Genomic DNA, 27,988 nt, shown 5'->3' on the forward strand with positions numbered 1-27,988 from the left:
CTGAGTTTATATCACACATTTGCGACTATAACTCAAAATACTGACTTTATAACTCAAAATTCTCACTTAATATCACACAATTCGACAGTGTAACTCAGAATTCTGACTTCTTATTACATAATCGCGACTTTAAAAACTCAGAATTGTGACTTTATATCACGGAATTGTGACTTCATAACTCAAAATTCTGAGTTTATGTCACAAAGTTGTGACTGTTACTCAAAATACTGACTTTATACCTGCAAATTCTGAGTTTATATCCCAATTACAACTTTATAACTCATAATTCTGGCTTTAAACGCAGTTAAGACTTTACAACTTCAAATTCTGACATTATATCACGGAATTTAGAGTTTATAACTGCAGACTCTGACATTATAACTCAGATCTCTGGCTTCTGAAGCCGCAATAGCCATTCTTAGGCCTATATTTTACTCAGAGGCGGGAACGGGCTTCAATTAATAAACAGAAACCAATGCGTCTCTGTCGCCCCCTGGTGAAGTTCAGCTGTAACCGCAGAACATTGACATAAAACTAATAACCGAAAAGATAAATCATCATCATAATAATCTCAATTATCATCATGTAAATAAATGACTTTCTCGTGATTTATGGGTAGACTAGAAAACAAATGCGCGCGATGACAGACTGTGGCCGCAGTTTCCGGCGGAAGTGAAGTCTCCACTTACAGGATCACTTCCTGGAGAGTGTTGTGTTGTCGAGTGTCTGTGTGTGTTTGTGTTCGGCTTTCCAGACGCGTGTTTCTGCTCTCCGTCATGAGTGGTGTGTGTGTTTCTCGGTGTCACTCGGACTGACTGCTGTCGGTGAGTTTATCTGCACGCACACACACACACACACACACGCGCGCACAGCTTCATCCTCATCGTGATGAAGCGGACAGTGAATGTAAACATTGGTGGATGTATTCAGCTCATCGTCTGCTCGTGTGCGTTCTGTGTTGGGTTGTGTGTGTGTGTTTGTGTGTATGATTGTGTGTGTTTGTCTATCGTTGTGTGTGTTTTGTCTATTGTTGTGTGTGTTTGTGTCTCCTCAGCACCTCATTCCGCCTCCCTCGGTCTATTTTCTCCTCAGATTCCCCGAGATGAGGCTGTTTCTGTGTCGGTCTGTGCTGTTTTGTGTCGTGTTTTGTGTGAATCTGCTTTCTCTTTCAGTTTGACATCTTCATCTGTCAACAGTGAATCAGCTCTAGAATAAAAGCCCCGGATATTATTCACAAAACACCTGCATATTTAAAGCAAAATATTCATTATACAGCGGTATTATCCTGGATGACATGCTTATAATGATGATTCCTGCGTTGCTTTCGCTTTTGTAATGCTATATGACATGTTTACGTGGCTCTCTGGAATGCTTGATTCTGATTGGTCCAATCACGACATTCAAAGGTATTTTCCTGACCAATAAGAATAGTTTAAAATATGGCTGGAGTTAGGCAAGTTACTTACAAGATGTAACACATTATACAATACTAGTTACTGTCATTTTATTGTAATTAGTATCTTATCAATATTACTAGCTCTAAAATCTAATGCATTACAATACTTTTGTATTAGCTTTACGTTAATGTTATCATTCACTGGCATTTCTGTGTGGAGTTTGCATGTTCTCCCCGTGTTGGTGTGGGTTTCCCCCACAGTCCAAACACATGCGCTATAGGGCAATTGGGTAGGCTAAATTGGCGTAGTGTATGAGTGTGTGTGTGTGAATGAGTGTGTATGGGTGTTTCCCAGTGATTGATTGCATCTGTAAGGGCATCCGCTGTGTCGAACATATGCTGGACAGGTTGGCGGTTCATTCCACTGTGGCGACCCCAGATTAATAAAGGGACTAGCTGAAAACGAATGAATGAATGTTACCATCACTAATAATAATGCTAATATCATTAATGCTTTATTTTATAACCACATTATTATGAATATGTATTATAGTTTTGCCATGACTTGTAATTATTATCAAGATTTTAAGTCATCATATCACAGCGGTTGTTTTAAATATTACAATTATATATAACAAAAACATGAAACATGTTCTCTAATATTATTAGCTGAACTGTTTTATCAAATAAATACAATGCTTGTTTATTTTTATGACGCCAGATAGTAAATGGAATGTGATGGAGTGGAAACTGTGATGTCTTTACCCAAGGTTATCATACCGCATAGATATATACACTAGATGTCGCCTACCCTGTTGTTGTCAATAGAGTCGCCATTTTAGTACAGGGTAGCGCTCCATTGAAATGAATGCAGGACCAAGCCAGAAAATTACACATATATACATATATCTATGAGCGGGAGTTTTCCCGGAGGTCAGTAGGCAATTTTCTTTTTTAAATTATGAAAATTATATTTTACATCACTTTTCTACATTGATGGATCAGTGATCACACTGGCATTCCTGACAAAAAGCTTGTGTTTGTGTGTGTGGAAATATACTATTTACCCTCCTTGTTAAATTTGATCTAATTGTTGTCCTTTAACACCCACCCTCTCTCACTTTTACTTCTCATACTGACGGAGAGAGCGATTCGTTTGTGAATGAATCTCCATTATGAAGGACTCATTCATTAGCCGACAATAATTCAAGTTTCTGGCAGCGCAGCATCTCGTTGTCATATTTCTTTTGCATTGTTTGCTGATTTTATTCAACAAAACTAGCATATGCAGAGTGTTTAGTGCGAGTTGGAGCTGCTTTGCCGTATGGTGAATGCAGTAAGTGACTGTTATCATCAATAATGTGACCTGATTAGCACAAAAGTTCAGAACATACTAAAACGTAAAAAACGTAATCTTACACAGGGCTTTACACTATCTTTTTTGATCAGCAGCCACTGTGGCTAGTAGATTTTCAACATTACTAGCCACTTGCCATTTTCACTAGCCACAATTTTGTTGTTTGGAAAATATATTATAAATAAACAATGTGACTTTGACCTGCTAAAATGACTTGATTTAGATGTTGTGGTGTCCACATGCCTCCTCATTTATTTCACTGTTTGTGTGTGTTGTGTGTGAACGTGCTCACTGTGGATGAGCAAATGGGTTGTGTCACATTGCAATTAGTTTTTGCTTCATGTGACTTTTTAGGGTTCAGAATAAAGGTTTTACCAAATTCATCTCTAACCACACCAAAAAGACATAATTATTTCTTAGCCACATATTTAAATGTGTCAAAACAAGCAAATATATAGCTGTATACATGCACTTTATTCAACAAAACCTTTTTTTAATGAACATTTTAAAAGATCTATTGTCATGCATCTAAAATATGCAGAGTAATGTGTCCTGGCTAAAGGTCTCAGATCAGCAGTTACTATACACAAATGGGGAGATAATCTCATATTAAAGAAATGTTATTGTAAAGGATGATAATTAAACTATATTAACAAAAATAACTGTAAGCAAAAGAAAGCAGGTAAAAACACCACAAGTGATAATGAAAGGATGATCACGTGCCTGAGAATAATTAAAACAAAAGCAGTGACTGCTGCTGATGCTTACAAATATATATATTTTTCAATCTTGATCTCTTAAAAGCAGCAGGACTCTGGGAACACGAGCATCGTTTTCTGTCTAGTCTTTTTCAGAGAGAACCGATCGCAAATGAACGGAAAAAAGCGCAAGTAAACGCTTTTAACAGTCGCACTCTTCACATCACATCACCTGTGCGCGAGTAATCATCCTCTCATAATGTATTCACCTGCTTTGTCTCGCGCGAACAGTTTTCAGTCGTTCTGTTACTCGATTCAAAGATCACATTAGCACGCATATTGGGCCATCCTTATTGTCAAACCCTGCTTTAAGAAAATGTCAAAATTATTTCCAACCTGCCAAAGTGGCTGGTGGGAGCGGCTGTGTAACCCGCCAAAGCTGAAATCTACCCGCATTTGGCGGGTTGGTGGGTGTTAATGTAAAGCCCTGATCTTACCTATGTAATGTTCTGCCTTTGTGCTTTGTTTTCTTTGTTTACTACACTCGTAGACAGAGTTAAAGTCCCGCATCTTCACGTAATAACACTGTGTTGGCCAGTGCGGTTAAATGACACTTGTCCTGGGAGCACTGTACCAATATGGCGGCGCTATTGATGCATGCTCGGGGTCCCTATGCGATATCTAGTGTATATATCTATGATCATACACTGCAAAAAATGCTTTTCTTACTTAGATTTTTTGTCTTGTTTCTAGTCCAAATATCTAAAAATTCTTAATTCGAGAATAATTTTCTAGACAAGCAAAACATTTTGTCTTGTTTTAAAAAATGATCTGCTAATACTAGGTGATTTTTAGCCTAAAACAAGCAAAAAATCTGCCAATGGGGTAAGCAAAATAATCTTATATCAAAAGGAAAAACAAGATTATTTTGCTTACCCCATTGGCAGATTATTTTGCTTGTTTTAGGGTAAAATCCACTTAATATTAGCAGATTATTTCTTAAAACAAGACAAAATGTTTTGCTTGTCTTGAAAATTATTCTCGAATTAAGAATTTTTAGATATTTGGACTAGAAACAAGACAAAAAATCTAAGTAAGAAAAGCCTTTTTTGCAGTGTACTGCTATAATCTTATACCGGCCCATGCCTAATGCTTACGCATATGGTTTGGTGAATTTGGTTTGGTGACAGAAGTATCCACAGTGAAACAAAGTGACAGTGAAAGGACAAATACCCAAATAATAAAGGAATAAAAAAGCCATTTAATTAAAAAAAAAAGGCATAAGTTAATAAAGAATACAAAATAAACCAACTGACAAATGTATGTGCATGCATATTACTGAATGCTCAGTTTGCTTTTTGATTAAACTACATTGCTTTCAGTTTCACAGGCGTTGGTTTGGTTGCACATAGAGACTAACGTCTTTATTCTGGGTTTACCACTCTTACGCCCCATTCACACAGCGTCAACGCTTGACTGAAGGCGTGTCTGAAATTGAGCCTGAAGCGATCGTCATAGCAGCGTCAGCCAATGAAATCCAGTCAGCAATAGGCCACTGTCTAGCTGGTGTATTTGCATACAGCGATCTGATTGGCTGACGCTTCCGTCGGTGCTTGAAAAGTTGAGCTAGTCCCAACATCTGCAGCGAGCAACGCCTCTGAAGCGGTGCCGACGGATCCACAATGCAGTTCGGCAACGCCTGACGTCACCCATTCAAAGTGAATGGGAAGCGTTGACGCTGAAGCCCCGTGTGAATGGGGCGTAAGTTAATACACTTGCATATAAAGTAAATAATATCTCAAAACATTTACTGGGACACTGGCAATTTTTGCTGGGGCACGTGCCTCAGTAAATGATGTCTTGCGACGCTCCTGTGTGTGTGTCTTTCTCAAACTGCTCCTGTCTGTAGCACTAGTTTCTTCCACATCTCCAAAGCCTTCAGTTGTGTTCTGATGTGATTTTTGACTGGGCGTGTGTGTGTGTATGTGTGTGTGTGCAGCTGTGGTATGGAGTCTCCGGCAGCGGTGGACGATGACATCTGTATCCTGAAGCATGAGTCTGCGTACGGTGCGGTGGAGAGCCCGGTGTCGGTGTGTGCCGGAGACGAGTCTGTGGCGTCGCACTTCGCTCTGGTCACGGCCTACGAAGACATCAAGAAGAGACTTCGAGAAACCGAGAAGGAGAACGGCCTGCTGCGCCGCCGCGTCAAACAGCTGGAGGACAAGGTCAGTTCATCAGCATCACACAAACAGCAGCTACTGATGGGAGAAACTGAGCTGTTCAAAGCTTCGAAACATTGACACCAATTGCTTTACAAAACAATTCACTGCTGAGAAGCGTTTAAAACACCACGAGATAGGGACACCTCATGGGTAAAACTGTGGACATGCAATGGAAAGGTTCATTGTAATGTTTGTATGTGTACACATATATCATCAGTGCTGTTATCATCAATGATGTGATTGTCAACGCTGTTATCGTCGACTCTTAGGGGTGTAACAGCTCACGGTCGATTCATGATTCATACGGATCACAACCCATGGTTCAGAACACACATGACCCGCAGATTAATACTTTGTTTTTCATTTGTTGATTAATCCTAAATATCACAGGCAGATCGCCTCTTGCATCATTCAAATCACATGTATAAAAGCATTCAGGCTTTCCTGTGAAATATAATGATGACGGAAGAAGTTGTGAGGTTATTCGGGATGTGGTGGGTTTCTTAGAAGGTGTTGGTTATTAATTTGTGGGTTATTAAAGGTGTTCTCTGTCACTAATTGGCAACAAATTATTAACAATGGCGATTTGCATATGTTTATTAATCCTTAATCACAGTCATATGCGTTTAACTTGACGCTCAAAAATGAAAGTTGTAGGCAGCAATTACATTATGTAACCAATAGGTGGCGACAACCCGCCTTCTAACCAGCCATCAATAATATGCCACTAAATAATTCTTCAAAAATGACATATCTAGCAATGAAACATGAAGTTTTATAAGTGAATAACTTAAAGATTTTTTTGAAAATAAGACTAAAAATAAATATGGGTTATACAAATTATGATTTTAGATTTATACATTTAGTGTTTTCAGCATCAGAAGTAGTAACAGTGAATTTTTCACAGCACTGAATATTTTAGAATTTATTTTTATTCAGCTGAATATGTCTTCATTTTATTTTTGATAAAAGTTCTGTTGATTAACCAAAGGTGTCTTGCAGTACTGCTTTTGTAATAAATGTAATAAATTACATTTGTCTCCTTCCCTTTTTGGCCGATCCGAGAAACGGTCGATACTTGACTAAAAAAACATAATGTGATGCGAACTGTAAGATTTGTGATCTGTTACACCACTGCCATCTCTTTTGTTGTGGTCATCTTTGTTGTCGCCAGTTGTGTTGTCATCGAATCTGTTACCATTATCTCTGTTATTGTCATGTCTGTTGTCGTCAACTTGGTAAGTGTCAGCTCTGTTGTCGTCCACTCTTTTGTCACCGGCTCTGTCGCCGTCAGCTCTTTTGTCGTCAGTTCTGTTACCGTGGGCTCTGTTACCGTGGGCTCTGTTACCGTGGGCTCTGTTACCGTGGGCTCTGTTGTCGTGGGCTCTGTTGTCGTGGGCTCTGTTGTCGTGGGCTCTGTTGTCGTGGGCTCTGTTGTCGTGGGCTCTGTTGTCGTGGGCTCTGTTGTCGTGGGCTCTGTTGTCGTCAGCTCTGTCGTCATAAGCTCTGTTACCGTCGGCTCTGTTACCGTCAGCTCTGTTACCATGGACTTTGTTACCGTGGGCTCTGTTGTCGTCAGCTCTCTTACTGTCAGCTCTGTTATCGTCAGCTTTGTTACCGTCAGCTCTGTCGCCGTCAGCTCTGTAGTCGTCAGCTCTGTCGCCGTCAGCTCTGTAGTCGTCAGCTCTGTAGTCGTCTGCTCTGTAGTCGTCTGCTCTGTAGTCGTCTGCTCTGTAGTCGTCTGCTCTGTAGTCGTCAGCTCTGTTACCGTCAGCTTTGTTACCGTCAGCTCTGTTATCGTCAGCTTTGATACCGTCAGCTCTGTTACCATCAGCTCTGTCGCTGTCAGCTCTGTAGTCGTCAACTCTGTAGTCGTCAGCTCTGTAGTCGTCAGCTCTGTTACCGTCAGCTCTGTTACCATCAGCTCTGTCGCTGTCAGCTCTGTAGACGTCAACTCTGTAGTCGTCAGCTCTGTAGTCGTCAGCTCTGTTACCGTCAGCTCTGTTACCGTCAGCTCTGTTACCATCAGCTCTGTCGCTGTCAGCTCTGTAGTCGTCAACTCTGTCGCCGTCAGCTCTGTCGCCGTCAGCTCTGTCGCCGTCAGCTCTGTAGTCGTCAGCTTTGTAGTCGTCAGCTCTGTAGTCGTCAGCTCTGTTACGGTCAGCTCTGTAGTCGTCAGCTCTGTTGCCGTCAGCTCTGTTACCGTCAGCTCTGTTACCGTCAGCGCTGTTACCGTCAGCGCTGTTACCGTCAGCGCTGTTACCGTCAGCTCTGTTACCGTCAGCTCTGTTACCGTCAGCGCTGTTACCGTCAGCGCTGTTACCGTCAGCTCTGTTACCGTCAGCTCTGTTGCCGTCAGCTCTGTTACCGTCAGCTCTGTTACCGTCAGCGCTGTTACCGTCAGCGCTGTTACCGTCAGCGCTGTTACCGTCAGCTCTGTTACCGTCAGCTCTGTTACCGTCAGCGCTGTTACCGTCAGCGCTGTTACCGTCAGCTCTGTTACCGTCAGCTCTGTTACCGTCAGCTCTGTCGCCGTCAGCTCTGTAGTCGTCAGCTTTGTAGTCGTCAGCTTTGTAGTCGTCAGCTTTGTAGTCGTCAGCTCTGTAGTCGTCAGCTCTGTTACGGTCAGCTCTGTAGTCGTCAGCTCTGTTGCCGTCAGCTCTGTTACCGTCAGCGCTGTTACCGTCAGCGCTGTTACCGTCAGCGCTGTTACCGTCAGCTCTGTTACCGTCAGCTCTGTTACCGTCAGCGCTGTTACCGTCAGCGCTGTTACCGTCAGCTCTGTTACCGTCAGCTCTGTTACCGTCAGCTCTGTTACGGTCAGCTCTGTTACGGTCAGCTCTGTTACGGTCAGCTCTGTTACGGTCAGCTCTGTTACTGTCAGCTCTGTTACTGTCAGCTCTGTTACTGTCAGCTCTGTTACCATCAGCTCTGTTACCGTCAGCTTTGTTACCGTCAGCTCTGTTATCGTCAGCTTTGATACCGTCAGCTCTGTTACCATCAGCTCTGTCGCTGTCAGCTCTGTAGTCGTCAACTCTGTAGTCGTCAGCTCTGTAGTCGTCAGCTCTGTTACCGTCAGCTCTGTTACCGTCAGCTCTGTTACCATCAGCTCTGTCGCTGTCAGCTCTGTAGTCGTCAACTCTGTAGTCGTCAGCTCTGTAGTCGTCAGCTCTGTTACCGTCAGCTCTGTCGCTGTCAGCTCTGTAGTCGTCAACTCTGTCGCCGTCAGCTCTGTCGCCGTCAGCTCTGTCGCCGTCAGCTCTGTAGTCGTCAGCTTTGTAGTCGTCAGCTCTGTAGTCGTCAGCTTTGTAGTCGTCAGCTTTGTAGTCGTCAGCTTTGTAGTCGTCAGCTCTGTAGTCGTCAGCTCTGTAGTCGTCAGCTTTGTAGTCGTCAGCTCTGTAGTCGTCAGCTCTGTAGTCGTCAGCTCTGTAGTCGTCAGCTCTGTTACGGTCAGCTCTGTAGTCGTCAGCTCTGTTGCCGTCAGCTCTGTTACCGTCAGCGCTGTTACCGTCAGCGCTGTTACCGTCAGCGCTGTTACCGTCAGCGCTGTTACCGTCAGCTCTGTTACCGTCAGCTCTGTTACCGTCAGCGCTGTTACCGTCAGCTCTGTTACCGTCAGCTCTGTTACCGTCAGCTCTGTTACCGTCAGCTCTGTTACCGTCAGCTCTGTTACCGTCAGCTCTGTTACCGTCAGCTCTGTTACCGTCAGCTCTGTTACTGTCAGCTCTGTTACTGTCAGCTCTGTTACCGTCAGCTCTGTTACTGTCAGCTCTGTTATCGTCAGCTTTGATACCGTCAGCTCTGTTACCATCAGCTCTGTCGCTGTCAGCTCTGTAGTCGTCAACTCTGTAGTCGTCAGCTCTGTAGTCGTCAGCTTTGTAGTTGTCAGCTTTGTAGTTGTCAGCTCTGTAGTCGTCAGCGCTGTTACCGTCAACTCTGTTACCGTCAGCTTTGTTATTGTCTGCTCTGTTACGGTCTGCTCTGCTATGGTCTGCTATGTTATCGTCAGCTCTTGTTGTCGTTAACATTTTTACGTCAACTCTGCTACTGTCAACTCTTTTACGTCAACTCTGTTATCGCCAACCCTGTTATTGTGCGCTCTGTTACATCAACTTGATTGGCATCATCTCTGTTGTTGCCAATTGTGTTATCATCGAATCTGTTACCATAATTTCTGTTATTGTCATCTCTGTTGTCGTTAACTCTGTTGTCGTCCACTTTATTGTCATCAGCTCTGTTGTCATCAACTCTTTTATCATCAACTCTGTTGTTGTTCACTCTGTTGCACTCAGCTTTTTGAGAGTTTGAGCTTGTAGGGGTGGCCTGCCTATTTATTTGATTACTTTTGACTGCGTTATGTTTAGGGAGAAAGGTAAGCTTCCTGTATTTTCGTTTAAATATTTATAGGTCATTTAGTTCGTTTACTTTGCAGCTTCTGTTTGTTATTTTGGCCTGTGGCCACCCTGAAAAGATGCTCATTTAAAACTGCAATTTTTTTTCTATAATAAATCTATTTAATTACTTTCTACTGAGTGTCCGAGTTTGGTTGTTGACTGAAGTAGGTCTTTTGCGTCAAGTTTTTGTTTTGTCTGGGAAATCCACCACCCACAACACATTTGGTTTTCGTTTATTATGGCCATGTTGTATTCCCCTAGACTTGGGGCGTAATAGTTATCGTCAACTTGGTTATTATCCAGTCTTATGGTCAAATCTGTTATCGTCAACAGTGTTATCATCAAATCTGTTACAGTCAACTTTGTTATAGTTTAACAATATGTTAAACAACAGTTACAGAATCCGATGTTTTCTATCACATATAAGCATGTTGCATTGTTTGACATTAATAATAAGTTCAGTTTTTTTACCGCTCTGAACATAATTTACAGTTTATAGTAAGGGTGTCAAAATAAATAGTTTCTTCGGTGCACCACGATGCAGACGCCGACAATTCGGTATCGGTTCAGTAATAATCATAACCGGTTATTGTGTACTGACGTCATTTATCTCATATGCACTATGTTGCTGTAGCTTACTAGGCGAGCGTGAGTATTTACAACACTCCAACTACTTATATATATACTTATATATATACAAATAGTATATATATAATATATATAGTATATATATCCATATACTTATATATATACAAATAGTATATAAATATATTCATACATTTTAATACAGGAATTCTGCTGTGAAGAAATATTAAACTGTATGGACAGCGCTGTCAATGCACCCTGATGCACTGAGATGTCGAATTGAACCGAATCGATGGCATGATAATCGTCACCGAACCGTGAGAGCAGTGTAGGTTCACAGCTCTAGTTTATAGTATATTCACACAATAAAACAGCAGTTATTAAATCTCATGATTTTACAAATTTGACTTTATTTTTGATCAGATAAACCCAGCATTGTCAAGCAGATGAGACTATCTCTATAACACCATATTACTGTGAGCTTGTTGTATTGAAGTGGGTGTGTGTGTGTGTGTGTGTGTGTGTGTGTGTGTGTGTGTGTGTGTGTGTGTGTGCGTGCGTGCGTGCGTGCGTGCGTGCGTGCGTGCGTGCGTGCGTGCGTGCGTGCGTGCGTGCGTGCGTGCGTGCGTGCGTGCGTGCGTGCGTGCGTGCGTGCGTGCGTGCGTGCTGTTTTTGCAGCACTTCCGTCCTGAAGCTCCTCCGTCTGAAGGGCCGCAGTACATGAATAAAGCCTTCAGTGCGTATCGAGGAATCTACATGGAGAAGGAGGATCTGCAGCTGGAGCTCAATAGAGTGGTACTGTGTGCTGCACTGCTGCTGTTTTACACACAGACACACACACATGCTCTCACATACATTAATACACACACACAAACACTCACACATGCATAAATATACACATACATACATGCATGAATACAAACACGTACATAAATAGACACACTTTCAAACACACACTTATACACACACACATACTCACACATACATAAATACACATACACACATACACAATCTCACACACACGCTTATATACTCTCTCTCACACACACTTATATAATCTCTCTCACACACTTACACACACTCAACAGTCATGTGTGTTTGCTTCCAGAAAAAAGATAAGCAGGATGTGGAGCGGGTCCTGACGGAGCAACTGCAGGCCAAAGAGCTGGAGCTGCTGCAGCTGCGCTCCGAGATGGAGACCAGCCAAGGTCAGGCTTCAAAACAACTGCACCTCATATCACACACCTCTGTTCATTCATAAATAACACAATATTATACAGCAATAATACTGCATTATAATACATAATACAACAACTAACTAGTGGTATACCTGATGGTCTGCTGAATGCTGGATTCTGATTGGCTGATGGTCTCTCTCAGGTGTCAGGTGTTTGGTTATTGTCAGATAAAGGCACAGCTAATGTAGTTCCGGCAGATTTAGCGCGCATTACAGCTCCATATCACTACACTAACATTATACTACAGGTCTACTGAATGCTTGATTCTGATTGGCTGCTGGTCACTCTCAGGTGTTTGGTCATTGACAGATAAAGGCACAGCTAAAGTAGTTTCGGCAGGTTTAGAGTGCATTACTGCTTCATATCACTACACTAACATTATACTACAGGTCTGCTGAATGGTTGATTCTGATTGGCTGCTGGTCACTCTCAGGTGTTTGGTCATTGACAGATAAAGGCACAGCTAAAGTAGTTCCGGCATATTTAGAGCGCATTACAGCTCCATATCACTACACTAACATTATACTACAGGTCTACTGAATGCTTGATTCTGATTGGCTGCTGGTCACTCTCAGGTGTTTGGTCATTGACAGATAAAGGCACAGCTAAAGTAGTTTCGGCAGGTTTAGAGCGCATTACAGCTCCATATCACTCCGCTGAATGATTATATTTATTTCACAGTCAGAAATCACACCAGAACACAACAGGAGGAGGAGATGCGGAGGACACTAGTGCTACACACAGCAGACGTTTGAATAATACAAACACCTGACTAACATGCTCTCAAATAACACATCTCATCAGTGGATTCAGCAGCTGTGGGAACTATAGTGGACTAAAACTCTGTTGAATTAATAGATTAATGCACATCTGAGCTGTAACGGCTACACTTATTATCTTATTATATATACATGCATTATCCTCTAATAATTTAACAGTTTTAGTTATTCCACACTTGCACAATAGGGCTGTGATGAATGCTTGATTCAGTAGATAAAGTAGTTCCAGCAGGTTTTGATCACTTTATAAGAAGGGTGGTGTGAGTTGAATAATTAATGACATGCCATTGATTTATTCTAAAGTAATGCACTACATTTCAAGTATTAGTTTTACATTCATATTAAATTGCTTCTAGTTAAATGTTCTAGCAAAATGTTTTAATTTGTGTCTGTTTGTCTGTGTGTGTGTTCAGTGATGAAGAGTCTGACTGCGGATACGTCCGAGTATTGGCACGTGGACCGACACAGCAGTGAACTGAAGATCCAGAACCTGCAGGAGCAGCTGGACAGACTGCAGCTGGAGAACAACACACTCAACAAACTCTACAGAGACACACAGGTCTCTCACACACACACACACACACACACACTGATTACAAACACTATACACTCCCTGACTTGTCTTGTGGTGGATCTATTATAAGAGCAGCAGATAATATCTGGTCTTCTAGTTGATGATGTGTGAAAGTGTCAGAAGGTGGATTTCTCTGCTGGATCATCTGCTGATCTGCATCATCACCAATACTGCAGAAGACCTACTGGATCCAGCATGGACCAAGATTCTCACAGAAATCAGTCAAGTTTGGTGAAGGAGACATCATGGTTTGGGTTCATTCAGTATGGGGGCGTGCGAGAGATCAACAGCCTGAGGTATCAAGATATCTGTGCTGCCCATTGCATTACAAACCACAGGAGAGGGACAATTCTCCAGCAGGATAGCGCTCCTTCTCATACTCCAGCCTCCACATCAAAGCTCCTGAAAGCAGAGAGTGCTCCAGGAATGGCCAGCCCAGTCACCAGACATCAACATGATTGAGCTGATGAAGGAGGAGGTGTTGAAGATGAACACAAAGACTCTTGATGAACTCTGGGATCCTGCTGAAGCTTTCTTCTTCATTCCAGATGACTTTATTAATCAGTGATGTGAGTCATGTCAGAGATGTATGGATGCAGTCCTCCAAGCTCATGATGGAGTCAGACACAATCTTCATTCTGTCTCCACTGCAGCAGGACTTTATATTCTATACTGGACATTATTTCTGTTCAGTGATGACACTTTAGTCTGAGCAGAGTCAGAGCGCACTGTCCTCATCAAATCAGTCAACATCAAGACATGATCAGATTTATTGAGCTCAAATCAGCAAAATCTAGAGGCCTTCACCTTTCATAGAGACACTTCTGACACTCAATTGTTACAAATTCCAACCTTGCTTTCCTCCATACAGCAAGCCAGACCCGTAACAGTAAATAATATTATATTAAAGTAATTAGAACTCCTTCAAATTAATGAGGAGCCCGGAGTCTCATCTCCAGTTTAAAAGTAAAAACAACAACAAAGACGAATGACCAAAGAAATAACGTAAAGTCCAATTTATTTGACGTTTACATTTAAAAAAGGAGACAATAAAAAGCTTGCCGAGGTAAATGCCAAAATAACAAACAAAACACAACAGCTTGCTAAGTTTTTAACATGAAATTAAACAAATAAAATAGCATTCACTTACCTCCCTACTAACCACAAAACATGAGGAAAACGTAGTAAAACAAAAAGGCACCCTCCTCAGCACACGTGTCTCCGTATATATCTCAAAGTCAACACTCAGCGTTCACTTTTAACAATTTAGCCGAGTAAAATACAACACAATTTCTACTCCACAAAACAAACAACACAAGCCGGGAGAGAGGAGACTCTTCAAACGACGTTCCAGTGCGGTTTAAATTGTCTCCACAAACAAGCCGGCCTCCACGTGCTGGCTGGCACCTGACTCACCACACCTGTGCAGCAATGAGGAAACCTATTCGGAGACAGAGGCAATCAAAGACCTCACTACTTAAAGAGCCCATATTATACATGAAAAAGGGTCATATTTCGGTTATGTGGGTCTCCAACAACATACTGATATTCATGCAAGGTCAAAAAACACTTTCATGGTCTTATAATCTGCATTTATTTGTACCTAATTATCCCAGCGACTCCCATTTGAATTGTTCAGTGATTCATTTGTTCCCCTCATTAACGCGAAGCTATTCTGCGCTGATTGGACCGATGACAGCCTGTTCTGATTGGTCGACAGCGTTCAGCGCGAGACAAAGGCCCAGCACGGTTTGTCAAGCCCCTGGCGGACGGGCCCGCGGGATAACCCCGTGACTGTCATAACCCCCCGCACGGGAAGTATGCACAGCAATAAGCAGTGAAAATTACACCGATAGCGTGCACATCATTTACTGAGCGTGATTTCCGTGACCGAGCTTTTCTCCCTTCTCGGCTGTAACTTAGATAATTTCTATTTGCAGTTATTGCTGTGGCACCTCTTACCTGAAGTGTTCTCAGGGCTTACCTGTACTCTGCTTTGCCCAAAGATCCCATCCCCAGCCAGGGGGTTGTAGTGCTCACCAGCGTGTAGCAGGCTGCCTTTGTGCCTAATAAACTGGCCTTATTTTGCACGCACACCTGCTGTATTGTCTGCCCATTCTCACAGGTCTCATATACCAGTCTTTTCTGATCCTTCCTTTAACAATCGAATGAATCGCCCACTGTAAGCGTGTAGACTGCTGAATCAATTATTTCCCCTCACACTTCCAATAATATCCAGGTAAGCACAGCGTCTTCTTGACTCATGACTTCAGGATCTGTTTGTCTGTGTTAGTGGGCGGGGCGCAGGTTTACATTTTCCCGGGTTTGCGCCCATAACAACTATGTTTCGTAGTCACGTCACGCCGAAACGGCTAAAGACTCGTTATGAAGACGATTCATTCTAACCACTATGACTCGACTCTTTTTTTAGATGAATCAACAGTTTTAAAAACTGTCCGCTGTCAGATTTAAGCCTAGGCTGGATATTTCACTTCACTTAGATCTGTGTTACACACTACATGGAGGCTCATTTTCGAAAACCCACAATAGGGGCTCTTTACGATATTTATTTATTTTATTATTTTTATATTATTATTTAATTATTTAAAGAAAATACATAACACCAATCATCAACTAGAAGTCCAGGTAATATTTGTGTTCCTAAAACTTGGATAGGCAGCAAGACTACTGTCAGGTAGTGTACAGTGTGGGAAATAAAAATCAAACATATTTCTAAAGGTGCTGTTGGCTTGAAATTTTCCTCAGATGTTGGTCACAACAAAAAGAAATCCACACATGCAAAGAAAACCAAACTAATAAGTTTACAAATGAAGTTCTGCGTAATAAAATGAAATGACACAGGGAAAAAGAAGTACTGAACACATGAAGAAAGGGAGGTGTATTTCAGTACTGAAAGCCCAGACAGCAGCTGAAATCTCTCAGTGGTTCTTCAGCAAGCCTCTGCACTTCCTCAGTGTGCATGAAGATCAGCTGCAGTCCAACATCTACATCAGCAGGAGGATGAGGATGAAACCATTCCAGCAGGACAATGATCCAAAACACAGCCGAGGAGACTCTCAGATACTTTCAGAGAAAGAAAAGCAAGCTGTAGAATGGCCCAGCCAATCACCTGACACCAATCCAATAGAGAATACAGAATAAAGCTCTGATTTGATAGACGAGACCCACAGAAGCATCAAGATTTACACACTCTGTTGAAGACTGTGAGAAACTCACATCTGAGCAGTGCATGAGGCGTCATTATTCTCCATATGAGAGGCGTCTTTAAGCTGCAGCACCACAAAACACTGTTCTATAAAGTATTAAACATGTTTCAGTAGTTCAGTGCTTTCTCCTGCTGTCATTTCATTCTTATCACACACAACTCATTAATCAGATTTGTTTGTTTAGTTTTTATGTGTGTAATGTTTGGGTTTTCACCAAAGTCTGCTTCACACTCCCTGTCCGCAGCTCCTGTAGAGATATTATTCCCAGGAAAGACATGACCATGTGTTCAACACTTACTGTTCCTGCTGTGTGTGTATATTATGTCCACTAAGATGATTCTGTGTTTGTGTCTCGTGATGTTTTTCTCTTCAGAACGCTTCAGAAAACTGCATCGCTCATGACGATCAATCCCATAATACTCTGACTGACATCAGGTAAATACGACAGCTCTTCTGTCTGTTTGTGTGTGTGTAGTCAAAATTTAGTGTGTGTGTGTGTGTGTGTGTGTGTGTGTGTGTGTGTGTGTGTGCATGTAGTATTTAGAGTGTGTATGCAGTTATTGCCATTGTGTGTGTGTGTGTGTGTGTGTGTGTGTGTGTGTGTGTGTGTGTGTGTGTGTGTGTGTGTGTGTGTGTGAGTGTGTGTGTGCATGTGTTAGTTTGTGTGCATGTGTGTGTTTGTGTGCATGTGTGTGCATGCAGTATTTAGAGTGAGTGTGTATGCAGTTATTGCCATTGTGTGTGTGTGTGTGTGTGTGTGTGTGTTTGTGTGCATGTGTGTGCATGCAGTATTTAGAGTGAGTGTGTATGCAGTTATTGCCATTTGTGTGTGTGTGTGTGTGTGTGTGTGTGTGTGTGTGTGTGTGTGTGTGTGTGTGTGTTTGTGTGCATGTGTGTGCATGCAGTATTTAGAGTGAGTGTGTATGCAGTTATTGCCATTGTGTGTGTGTGTGTGTGTGTGTGTGTGTGTGTGTGTGTGTGTGTGTGTGTGTGTGTGTGTGTGTGTGTGTGTGTGTGTGTGTGTGTGTGTGTGTGTGTGTGTGCATGTGTGTGCATGCAGTATTTAGAGTGTACATGCAGTTATTGCCGTTGAGTGTATTTTTTTTATAAATCTGTGTTTGTGTGTCTGAGTGTGTGCTTGTGTCTATCCATTATTTATTGTGTTTATATGCTGTGATTGGGACTGATAAGTGTGCGTGCGTGCATATGTGTTTGCGTGAAAGTCTGTGTGTGTGTGTGCAGTGCTGCAGGTCTCCACTAGAGGGAGGAATTGTCTCAGCTGTAAATGACTCACATGATTGAACAAACGTTGCACTTTGTGTGTGTGTGTGTGTGTGTGTGTGTGTGTGTGTGTGTGTGTGTGTGTGTGTGTGTGCGTGCGTGTGCGTGTATGCGTGCGTGCACGCAGGTCTCTGGCAGTGGTTCAGTCGTATCAGGACGTCCTCAGTGAAGTGTGTTGTCTGCGGTCAGCGGTCAGATCTCAGTCTGAGCTCATGAGGAGACTGAAGGACAGACCTCTGCTGCCTGCCTTTAGGAGAGGTGAGACGCACAAATACACACACAGAACAAACTCTACAGTGACACACACTTACACTTTTACGCGCATACAAAAATAAACAAACACACGCAAGACATTATCTGAGGTTTTGTGTTGTAGTTTTGACTGTTTTCACTGCATACTGATCAGTTTTTGACTGTACAGACTATTTTTGTTGCAACTCTGACTTACATTGCAGTTCTGACTTTTTCTCAGAATTTACATCCTGCAATTTTTTACCCTAAAGTCAACTCAGTTTTTATTTAAGCAATATGTTTCCCGATAGTCTCCAGAACAAACCATCGTTATACAATGACTTGCCTAATTACCATAACCTGCCTGGTTACCCTAATTACCCTAATGAAGCCTTTACATGTCACTTTAAGCTGTATAGAAGTGTCTTGAAGAATATCTAGTCTAATATTATTTACTGTCATCTTGACAAAGAGAAAATAAATCAGTTATTAGAGATGAGTTATTAACACTATTATGATTAGAAATGTGTTGAAAAAAATCTGCTCTCTGTTAAACAGAAAATGGGGAAAAAATAAACAGGGGGGTCATAATTTAGGGGGGCCAATAATTCTGACTTCAACTGTAAGAAAAGTTTTATTTGTCTAAAAGTTTTAAAATTACTCTACAATGTGTGTAAACTAGCTTGATGTCAAAACGACTTGTCTAAAATCGATAACAGAACAGTCTAGAAATCAATTATTGGTTCCAATTCTAGATGTCAAGATTGATGTTATGTGATTTGGTCAAATGTAATGTTATTCAGTTCATCAGTTTACATCATATCAGTTTGCATTTTGGCGTGTTTTTATGTAGTTTTGTCATAAAGGTTGATCTGGGATATCTTTTTTGTTACTTTATGTACAGCTCAGCGCCCTTAGCAGAACAAAAACTGAACGTCAGATGTTGAGTGGTGGAGAAACGTCCAAAAACACGTAAAAACGCAAATTGATTAATTGTCAACTCTGCAAAAAATCCATTTCTTACTTAGATTTTTGTCTTGTTTCTAGTCCAAATATCTAAAAGTTCTTAAATCAAGAAACATTTTCTAGACAAGCAAAACATATTGTCTTTTTAAAGAAATAATATGCCAAAATGATGTGAGATATTCCTTAAATCAAGCAAAATAATCTGCTAATGGGGTAAGCTAAATAATCTGATCACAAATCGAAAAACAAGATTATTTTGCTTATCCTATTAGCAGATTGTTTTGCTTGATTTAAGGAATATCTCACGTCATTTTGGCATATTATTTCTTAAAAAAGACAATATGTTTTGCTTGTCTAGAAAATGTTTCTTGATTTAAGAACTTTTAGATATTTGGACTAGAAACAAGACAAAAAATCTAATTAACAAAAGGATTTTTAGTAGTGAAAACTTTGACGTCTGTTGGACATCCACACACTGATGCCTGTTTGACCACCAAAATAAGGACACAAATGTATTAAAATATAAGAGTAAGATAAGTGTAAGATAAGTTTTATTTGTCTAAATGTTCACAGTTTACTCTGGATTTTTCTCTCTACAGTGCGTGCAAAGAGCTTGATATTAAAACATCACATTTAAATGTAACATTAGTGCCAAACGTCAAAAAATATTGACAGGACTTTCCTCTAATTGCTGTTTTTTGATGCCAATATTAGATGTCGATCCATTTGATGTAATTTTCATCATGACACAGACGCCTGTTTGACATTTAAATAAAAAGTATTACGAAAAGTATTAGGCAAGGCAAATTTATTTCTGTTGCACATTTTATACACAGTGGCAATTCAAAGTGCTTTACATAAACAAGAATAAAAGAGACAAGTGTAAGAAAAACAATAGAGACAAATAGTATAAAAACAGATGAAAATGTGTTAAAACAGGTTATAAAAGAATGAAAAGAAGAGCAAGACACAACAGTGTGATCTGTCGGACGCAGCACAGGGCTCATTCAGTAAAGGCTCAGTTAAACAGATGTGTGTTCAGTCTGGATGTGAATGTGTCGGTCCCACTTTATATTAAGTGTCCTTAACTACTTTGTACTTGCATCAAAAAAATAAATACAACGTACTTACTGTGTTTATAATGTATTTGAGAACACTTGTGGTGCTTTTGAATTGGCATAGAGGTTGGGTTATGGACAGGTTTGGTGGTATGGGTAGGTTTAAGGGTGGGTTAAGGTGTAAGGGTGGTCAACAGTGTATTTACAAATGTAATTACAAAAGTTAATTAAAGATGTAATTACATACATGTATTTAATCAAGCATAAGTACACAGTAAATACATGTATTTACACAATTGTAACAAACTATTAATTCCTATGTAAGTACATATTAGTTAAGGCCACTTAATAAAAAGTGGGACCAACGTGTCTAGAGTCGGAGCAAGTCGGAAGCTGATTCCAGCAGCAGGGGGCGCTGTTATAACTGAAGGCGGATTCACCCTGCTCTGACTGAACTCTAAGAATTTCTAGTTTATATGATTCTGATGATCTGAGTGATCTGTTACGCTCCATTCACACGGGGCGTCAACGATTCCCATTCACTTTGAATGGGTGACGTCAGGCGTTGCCGAACTGCATTGTGGATCCGTCGGCGCCGCTTAATGCTGCGTTCACACCAGATGCGGAATGCGCGTCAGGCGCGAGTGATTTACATGTTAAGTCAATGCAAACGCGCGAATAGACATCCTGCAGCGCGATACGCATGAATGGTGAGACGCGAATGACGCAGCTTGCGCAAATGGCGCGGGGCGAATTGAGCGTTTTGGGCGTTTGACGTGCTTAACGAACGTTTCGCGCAAATCTCTCGATTTCGAAAATCTGAACTTCAGCGTACATTCGCGCAGCATTAACCAATCAGAAGCTTGCTCTTGTGGGGGCGTGATTGTGACGTAGAACCTGTTGTCGGTGTTCCGAGGGAAATCCTCCAGCTTTCACCGACAACAGTTCATCAAACTCTGCTTGGCTCAGTCAGAAGCACCGCTGAAAGCCTCCGTCATCCAGGTTCAGTTTCTGGAGTTTATGAGCTCACAGTGCTGGGTGCACCTCTGAAAGAATGTAGTGGACTCAGAAACGTATCGATGCTGTTTATCATCCTTCATAAAGCACATAAACACTGTTATTTTCTTCATAAAATCCATGTTAGCCATTTAGCTATGAAGCTAGAGTCACCAAGCAGACAGAAGCCCGCCCATCACGTCAATCCGCGTCTGTTCTGAAGTGAATTTGACATGCGAATGAAGCGGGGTTTGACGCGCGAATGAAGCGAGTAAATTCAAATGTTCACGCGGCTATTTACTTGCGAATAACGCGATTTATCCGCGCGTTCCGCGTCTGGTGTGAACACAGCATTAGAGGCGTTGCTCGCTGCAGAAGTTGGGACTAGCTCAACTTTTCAAGCGCCGGCGGAAGCATCAGCCAGTCAGAACGCTGTATGCAAATACACCAGCTTGACCAGGGGTCACCAACCTTGTTCCTGGAGAGCCACCTTCCTGCAGGTTTTAGTTGCAGCTCTGACCAAACACACCTGTTTGTAATTATCAAGTGCTGCTTTAGGTACTATTAATTGGTTCAGGTGTGTTTGATCAGGGTTGGGACTGAATTCTGCAGGAAGGTGGCTCTCCAGAAACACAGTTGTGATCCCTGAGCTAGACAGTGGCCTCTAGCTGACTGAATTTTATTGGCTGACGCTGCTATGATGATCGCTTCAGCTCCAACTTCAGACACGCCTTCAGTCAAGCGTTGATGCTAGGTTTGTATTCAGTGAGCATATCTGTAATGTATTGAGCTGCTATAGGCCATTCAGTGATGTATAGAGCAGTAATAATACTGTAAACTCTATTCTGAATGTGACTGGGAGCCAGTGTAGAGACCTGAGGACAGGTGTGATGTGCTCTGATTTCCTGCTTCATCCTGGCCGCAGTGTTCTGGATGAGCTGTAACTGACTGTGTGTTTGGGAAGGCCAGTGAGGAGGCCGTTACAGTAATCCATCCTGCTGCTGATAAAAGCATCAACATTAGAATATATTATTTGTCTGTACAATGCGTATACAGTAAACTAGCTTGCTGTCAAAGCGACACATCAATAATCGATTACAGGATAATCGAGAAATCAATTTTGGATGGCGACGTCAGCATCGATGTTATGCGATTGGTCAGATCTGATGTTATGTTGACATCACGTTAGTCAGTTTACATCATGTTGATTTGCATTTTGATGTTTTTTCTCTTCATTTTAATGTAGTTTTGCAGTGGAGGTTGAAATGGGATGTGTTTTTATTATTTTACGTTCAGCTCAGCGCTGCCAGCACGACAACAACTCAACTATAAACATACATTCAGTGGTGTTGTAGGAATAACTCGGCGTTTCAGTGACAGTGATGCTCCACTCCGCTCCATCAGTGTGTGTGTTTTCTGTCCACGCTGCGCTTTCCGCCGTCTGCGTTCGTTAGTATTCCTCGTGTGTTTCAGAGGAAAAGCAAAAGGTGCAAATTAGAGCGAGTGTTCAAATGAGGAAGAGCTCCATGTTTATTTCAGCAGTCTGAGACGAGACGGCGTGGAGGAAACGCGGCTTTCTTAAGATATTCCCCACATATTCCTCTGAGAGATCAGCAACATAATCAGTTTTCAAATGAGCCCTCATTGTTTCTTTAGATGAGAAACGGGGCCGAGCAGAAAGCTAGTGATCTGGAGGAAACGCGTCCCCCGAGGGAAGCCAGCGCCGCCGCCGCCGCCATACACTGATGCATGCTTTATTTATGATCGCAGCTCAGAGCCATCTGTGTGTGTAAAAATAGTGTTCGGACACTGCGGAGATCTGGGCGCATTTCAAACTTCAGACCCAGGCCAGACTCGGCGAACACACACACATGCAGAAATATCAGTGTGTGTGTTTATGTGCACAATTGATATGCATAGCATTAAAATCAGCTAAATATTTTATACATGAGTGTCCGAGTGATACAAAATGACATTTGTTACCAGTTTGAAATGAAAACACTCATTTTTACACAAAAATACTGATTTTTCGGACTTTTTGTTGCAGTTTTGACACTCAATATTGACTTTTCACATGCACTGATCACTCTTTTTGCTGAAATTATGATTTTAATTGTTGCAGTTTTGACTTTTTGTCACATTTCTGACTCTCCATGGCAGTTCTGAAGTTCTCAGTTTTGACTTCTGTTTTATTTGTGACTTTTTTGTTGCAATTCTGACATTTTCTGATGTTTTTCACAATATATATAGAAACTAACTTAAAAAACAGTTTATAAAGTTTTTTTACTGTTGTTGTAATGTTGTCAGTCAGTGTGTCTGTGCACATGCTGCTTTTTGTGTGTGTGCATGCATCTATTTGTGTGTGCGTGTGTTTGGTCGTCTGTGTTTGTGTGTTTGTGCATTTGTGTGTGTGTGTGTTTGTGCATTTGTGTAAACGCGTGTGTGCGTGCATTTGTATGTTTGTGCGCGCATTTGTGCGCCTGTTTGTGCATTTGTGTGTGTGTTTTTGTGTGCGTGTACATGCATCTTTGTGTGTGTGTTCTTGTCCATTTGTGTTTGTTTGCACTTCTTTGTACGGGGGTTCGTGCATTTGTGTGTGTGTGTGTGTGTGTGTGTGTGTGTGTGTGTGTGTGTGTGTGTGTGTATACGCGTGTGTGCGTGCATTTGTATGTTTGTGCGCACATTCGTGCGTCTGTTTGTGCATTTGTGTGCGTGTTTTTGTGTGCGTGTACATGCATCTTTGTGTGTGTGTGTGTGCATTTGTGTATGTTTGCACTTCTTTGTATGGGGTTTGTGCATTTGTGTGTGTGTTTTTGTGTGCGTGTACATGCATCTTTGTGTGTGTGTGTGCTTGTGCATTTGTGTATGTTTGCACTTCTTTGTATGGGGGTTTTTGCATTTGTGTGTGTGTGTTTGTGCAATTATTTGTGTGTATGTGTATGTGTTTGCTTGTGCATGCAGCCTTTTGTGCGTGTGTGCATGCATTCGTATGTGTGTGTGTGTTTTTGTGTGTGGATCTGTGTGTGTGTTTGTGCATTTGTGTGTGTGTGCGTGTCTGTGTGCATTTATCTTTGTGTGCGTGTGTGCATGCATTTGTATGTGTGTGCGTGTATTTGTGTACCTGTCAGTGCATCTGTGTGTGTGTTTGTGCATTAGTGTGCGTGTGTTTGTGCATTTGTGTGTGTGTGTGTGTGTGCGCGTGTCTGTGTAAAGTCATCTTTGTGTGCATGTGTTTGTGTGTGTTTTTGTGTACCTGTCAGTGCATCTGTGTGTGTGTTTGTGCATTTGTGCATTTGTGCATTTGTGTGTGTGTGTGTGTGTGTGTGTGTGTGTGTGTGTGTGTGTGTATGCATTCATCTTTGTGCGTGTGTGCATGCATTTGTTTGTGTGTGCCTATGTTTGCATGTCTGTGTGTGTTTGTGCAATTGTGTGCGTGTGCATGCATTTGTATGTGTGTGCGTGTTTTTGTGCATCTGCATTTGTGCATTTGTGTGTGTGCGTGTGTTTGCGCGTCGGTGTGTGTGTGTGTGCATGCTTTTGTGTATGTGTGTGTTTGTGCATGTTTTGTGTGTGAGTGCATGCATGCATCTGTGTGCGTGTGCATGCTTTGTGTGTGCGTGTGCTTGCGTGTCTGTGCGTTTGTGTGTGCGCATGCGTACATCTGTGTGCCGCTCTGCATTTGTGTATGCGTTCGTTTGTGTGTGTGTGTGTGTGTGTCTGAGGTGTGTATTAAACCGTCAGACTGTGGGTTTCAGCTGCTTCAACTGTTCCAGTGCAGTGTCTGGACGATGTGGAGCGGGTCCGGGACTCGACTCCGCGCCCCCCCAGTGCTCCTCCGCTGGCCTCACAGGACCTGATTGAGAGCACCCCGCTGCGCATGAGTTCTCTGGACGACAGCTCCTGGTCCTTCCCGAGTCCTCCCAGACCCAGCGAGGCGCTCTTCTGGAGCCCGGCGGCAGACTGAGGGCCGCCCCGCACCGCACTGCCTTACCGCACACACACACACACACACACAGCTCAACACACACTCTTGATTACGCACAACTCAACACACTCGCGTTATGTTTTACACAGATGAGTTCCTGGAACCCGTGTGTCCATCCTCACTCTCTGCTGGAGGTTTCTCTCGGGCTGTTCTTCATCAGTGTTTTGTTGTTGGTGCGACTTTAAAACTGTTTTGTTTCCCCAAATCAGAGGATTTTGCTGCAGGTCTGAATTTGACGATGATTTTTCAGAGCAAATTTTTCCTTCTTACTGCGTTTCTGTTGTTGTTTTCTTCTCTTCTTCATCATTTGGGTTAGTTTGTTTGTGTGACTCCAGGAAGGTGTCCTGACTCTCTGCTGGAGATTTGCTCACTCGTCCGCTGTTTTCTCGCTCTTTTCCTTTTTTTGCTGATGAATTTCACTTTTTGTTTTAAACTTTAAAATTCTACATTTTGTTTGTTGGTGCAACTTTTAAATGTACATTTATTTGGTGCAGCTTTACATTTCTTTTTTAATTCCTATGACCGTTCTGCAACATAAAATAAAACTTTTATTATTTTTTTTTACTGAAATCAAAAACTAAAACTGCTAGTTCAGATTTATTTGTGGCAACTTGAAAATTCTACAAATTTGATTAATTTAAAACGCAGTTCTGACTTTTTTGCTGTAATTGTGAATTTGTCATCATTTTATAGCAGTTTTTTTTCATTCTTAATTAATTTTTGTAGTTTTTTTTACAGACTCGTGTCAGTAAGCCTTCCTCACTCTGCTGCAGTTTTCTCTCTTCTGGACTTTTTTTCATCAATTTTGCAACTAAAATTCTGATTCGTGTTGATCAGATTTCTTTAAAATTCTGAATTTTCATTTTAGAAAATTTTAAATTTTTATTGTTTTTTTTTTCTCCTTTCTTTTCGCCCAAAATGATCAATTGGCTCAATTTGTAGGTGCCCCACAGGCTGCTGGAGCTCTGATCGCTCTCCACTGCAGCTCAGTCTCGCACTCCTCACCCTGAGTTCAGATTCTGCATGTTGTTTTTGCTGCAACTTTAAGATTCTGATTTAGTTGCTGAAATTTTACAATTATTTTTTACATTAAACTTCACTTTTGTTTTGTTTTGTTGCTTCAGGTTAAATGTTTTTTTTTTTTTTGCTGGTTTAACGTTAAGAATATATTTTTGTGCAATTTTAAAATTCTGATCATTATTATTATTTTTTTTTCTTATAATTTCTTTGGTGCAACATTAAACTTCACATTTGTTTTGTTGCTTCAGCTTGAAACTTTAAAATCTTTTTTTTTGTGCAACTTTAAAATTCAGATTTTATTTTTTTTGCAACTTTTTTGCTGCAATTTCCTTTAATTGCAGCTTTTTCATATTATTTTCACAGTTGTGCGCTTTCACCTTTACATTTTTATCCTGAGTTTTACCCTTGATTTTTGCAATTGCAACTTAATCTCGATTTCTAAGATGTCTTAGAAGTCTTAAAGTTGCATCTTTTTAATGTCTTCTTGCTGACTTTGCAGATTCACACTAAAGCTTGTCTGAAGTTGTGACGAGCATTTCTGTTTTTAAACACCGATAATAAATCCATGGCAGAGGCAGTGCTCTGTAGTGGCTGATCTGCTGTTTCTGAGCTCTGCTGCTCTTGTGTAGATGGTGAGGAGGATGTTGAGCTGTGAGCTGGACTCTTCATCAGTGTCTGAAACTGTGCTGTGAACAAACAGACCCAATAAAGCTTCACACAGGTTCCAGATTTTACACTCGCAATCATCAGAATCCAGTTCCTTCCACACTGCACACTTATATCTCGCTCAGTCTTTCTCCCACTCTCAGCTTCATCTCACTCCTCTCACGTTATTTTCACAACTCCAATGTTTTCTTCTTTAGAAATGTCTTCTTTTCTGTTGCCAAGTTTTAAACCAAGTTTTTGGTACAAATTTAAAATTCAGATTTTCTTTCAGTTCAACTTAATTTTTTGTTAGTTCAACTTTAAAAAAAAAAAGTTTTTTTTTGTTGGTTCAACTTAAAACAACTTAAAAATATATATTTTTTGTTCCAACTTAAAAAAAAATACTTTTTGTTAGTTCAACTTAAAAATTCAGTTTTTTTTCGTTGGTTCAACTTTTATATATTTTTCATTTGTTGGTTCAACTTAAATATTTTTTTGCTGATTCAACTTAAAAATTATTACTTTTTTGTTGCTTCAACTTAAAAATTCAGATTTTTTGTTGATTCAACTTAAATTCAGATTTCATTTTTTGTTGGTTTAACTTAAAATTCAGATTTTTTTTGTTGGTTCAACTTAAAAATTCAGCTTTTTTTATTCAACTTTTTAAAATTGTTGGTTCAACTTAAAAATTCTGATTTATTTTGGTTGGTTCAATTTTAAAAATCATATTTTTTTGGTTTGTTCAACTAAAAAAAATTTTTTTTTGTCGATTTAACTTAAATTCAGATTTAATTTTTTGTTGGTTTAACTTTAAAGATCTCATTTTTGTTGTTGTTGGTTTTCTACAATTACACAAACCTTTATTGCACAATTTCAGATTTCAGTCTCATCCTTTGTACATTTTTTGTCTCTTAAATACTGACTTCTCTTCTCCAAATTCACACTTTCTCAGATCTGAGATGGCAAAAAAAATTGAATTACATTTTTTTCATTCCATGTCATAAATAATCCTGCATAATCGATCATCTGCGTTTCTGTTTTCTCTTCTGAACATGTAGAAATGGAGCAGTTGTTGATCAAGTCTCGATGAGCATTTAAAGGTGATTTTCAGGCATAACTGAAGTTCTGTTGTGTCCTGTTAAAGCACAAAGCTGAAGACGAGTTTCTCTTTTCTGTGTTGGTGGTGTAAATAATGAGTATTTATTACGGGGCTTTTGGTTTGTCATTAAACACGATGCGCTCTTCAACCAAAATGCAATGTACAGTAGATAATTTTTTAGCACTATATTGAATCTGAAGTGTTTGTAAATATTCAATAAATGAGTCCATGTGAAAC

At 41.0% G+C, this 27,988-nt stretch overlaps 1 protein-coding gene across 4 annotated transcripts; it reads left to right on the top strand.

Moving 5' to 3' along the window:
* Positions 1 to 684: 684 nt before the first annotated feature.
* Positions 685 to 27,987, top strand: azi2 (5-azacytidine induced 2). Of its 4 annotated transcripts, none has more exons than XR_015510362.1 (9): positions 701 to 824; positions 5,451 to 5,676; positions 11,331 to 11,447; positions 11,761 to 11,860; positions 13,083 to 13,228; positions 16,844 to 16,905; positions 17,879 to 18,009; positions 24,758 to 26,964; positions 27,068 to 27,987. XR_015510362.1 is itself a non-coding variant. In NM_214733.3 (8 exons), exons 2-8 carry the CDS (start codon positions 5,458 to 5,460, stop codon positions 24,964 to 24,966), a joined length of 984 nt encoding a protein of 327 aa, NP_999898.3. In that variant the 5' UTR covers positions 685 to 824; positions 5,451 to 5,457; the 3' UTR covers positions 24,967 to 26,750. The 4 variants fall into 4 exon arrangements, 2 of the variants coding, with proteins under 2 accessions (NP_999898.3, XP_087141665.1); XR_015510363.1 differs by having other exon boundaries at positions 24,776 to 26,964; NM_214733.3 differs by lacking the exon at positions 27,068 to 27,987 and having other exon boundaries at positions 685 to 824; positions 24,758 to 26,750.
* The last annotated feature ends 1 nt before the right edge of the window (position 27,988 follows it).

Source organism: Danio rerio, chromosome 16, assembly GCF_052040795.2.
Source record: "Danio rerio strain M-AB ecotype USA chromosome 16, GRCz13ab, whole genome shotgun sequence".
Taxonomy (NCBI): domain Eukaryota; kingdom Metazoa; phylum Chordata; class Actinopteri; order Cypriniformes; family Danionidae; genus Danio; species Danio rerio.

Bases quoted from the DNA above. Each gene is read 5' to 3' on its own strand.
- azi2 (NM_214733.3), top strand. From the start codon at position 5,458: ATGGAGTCTCCGGCAGCGGTGGACGATGACATCTGTATCCTGAAGCAT. The intron at 11,448-11,760 runs GTACTGTGTGCT...GTTTGCTTCCAG, and splicing joins AGCTGGAGCTCAATAGAGTG to AAAAAAGATAAGCAGGATGT. The intron at 13,229-16,843 runs GTCTCTCACACA...TTTTCTCTTCAG, and splicing joins AACTCTACAGAGACACACAG to AACGCTTCAGAAAACTGCAT.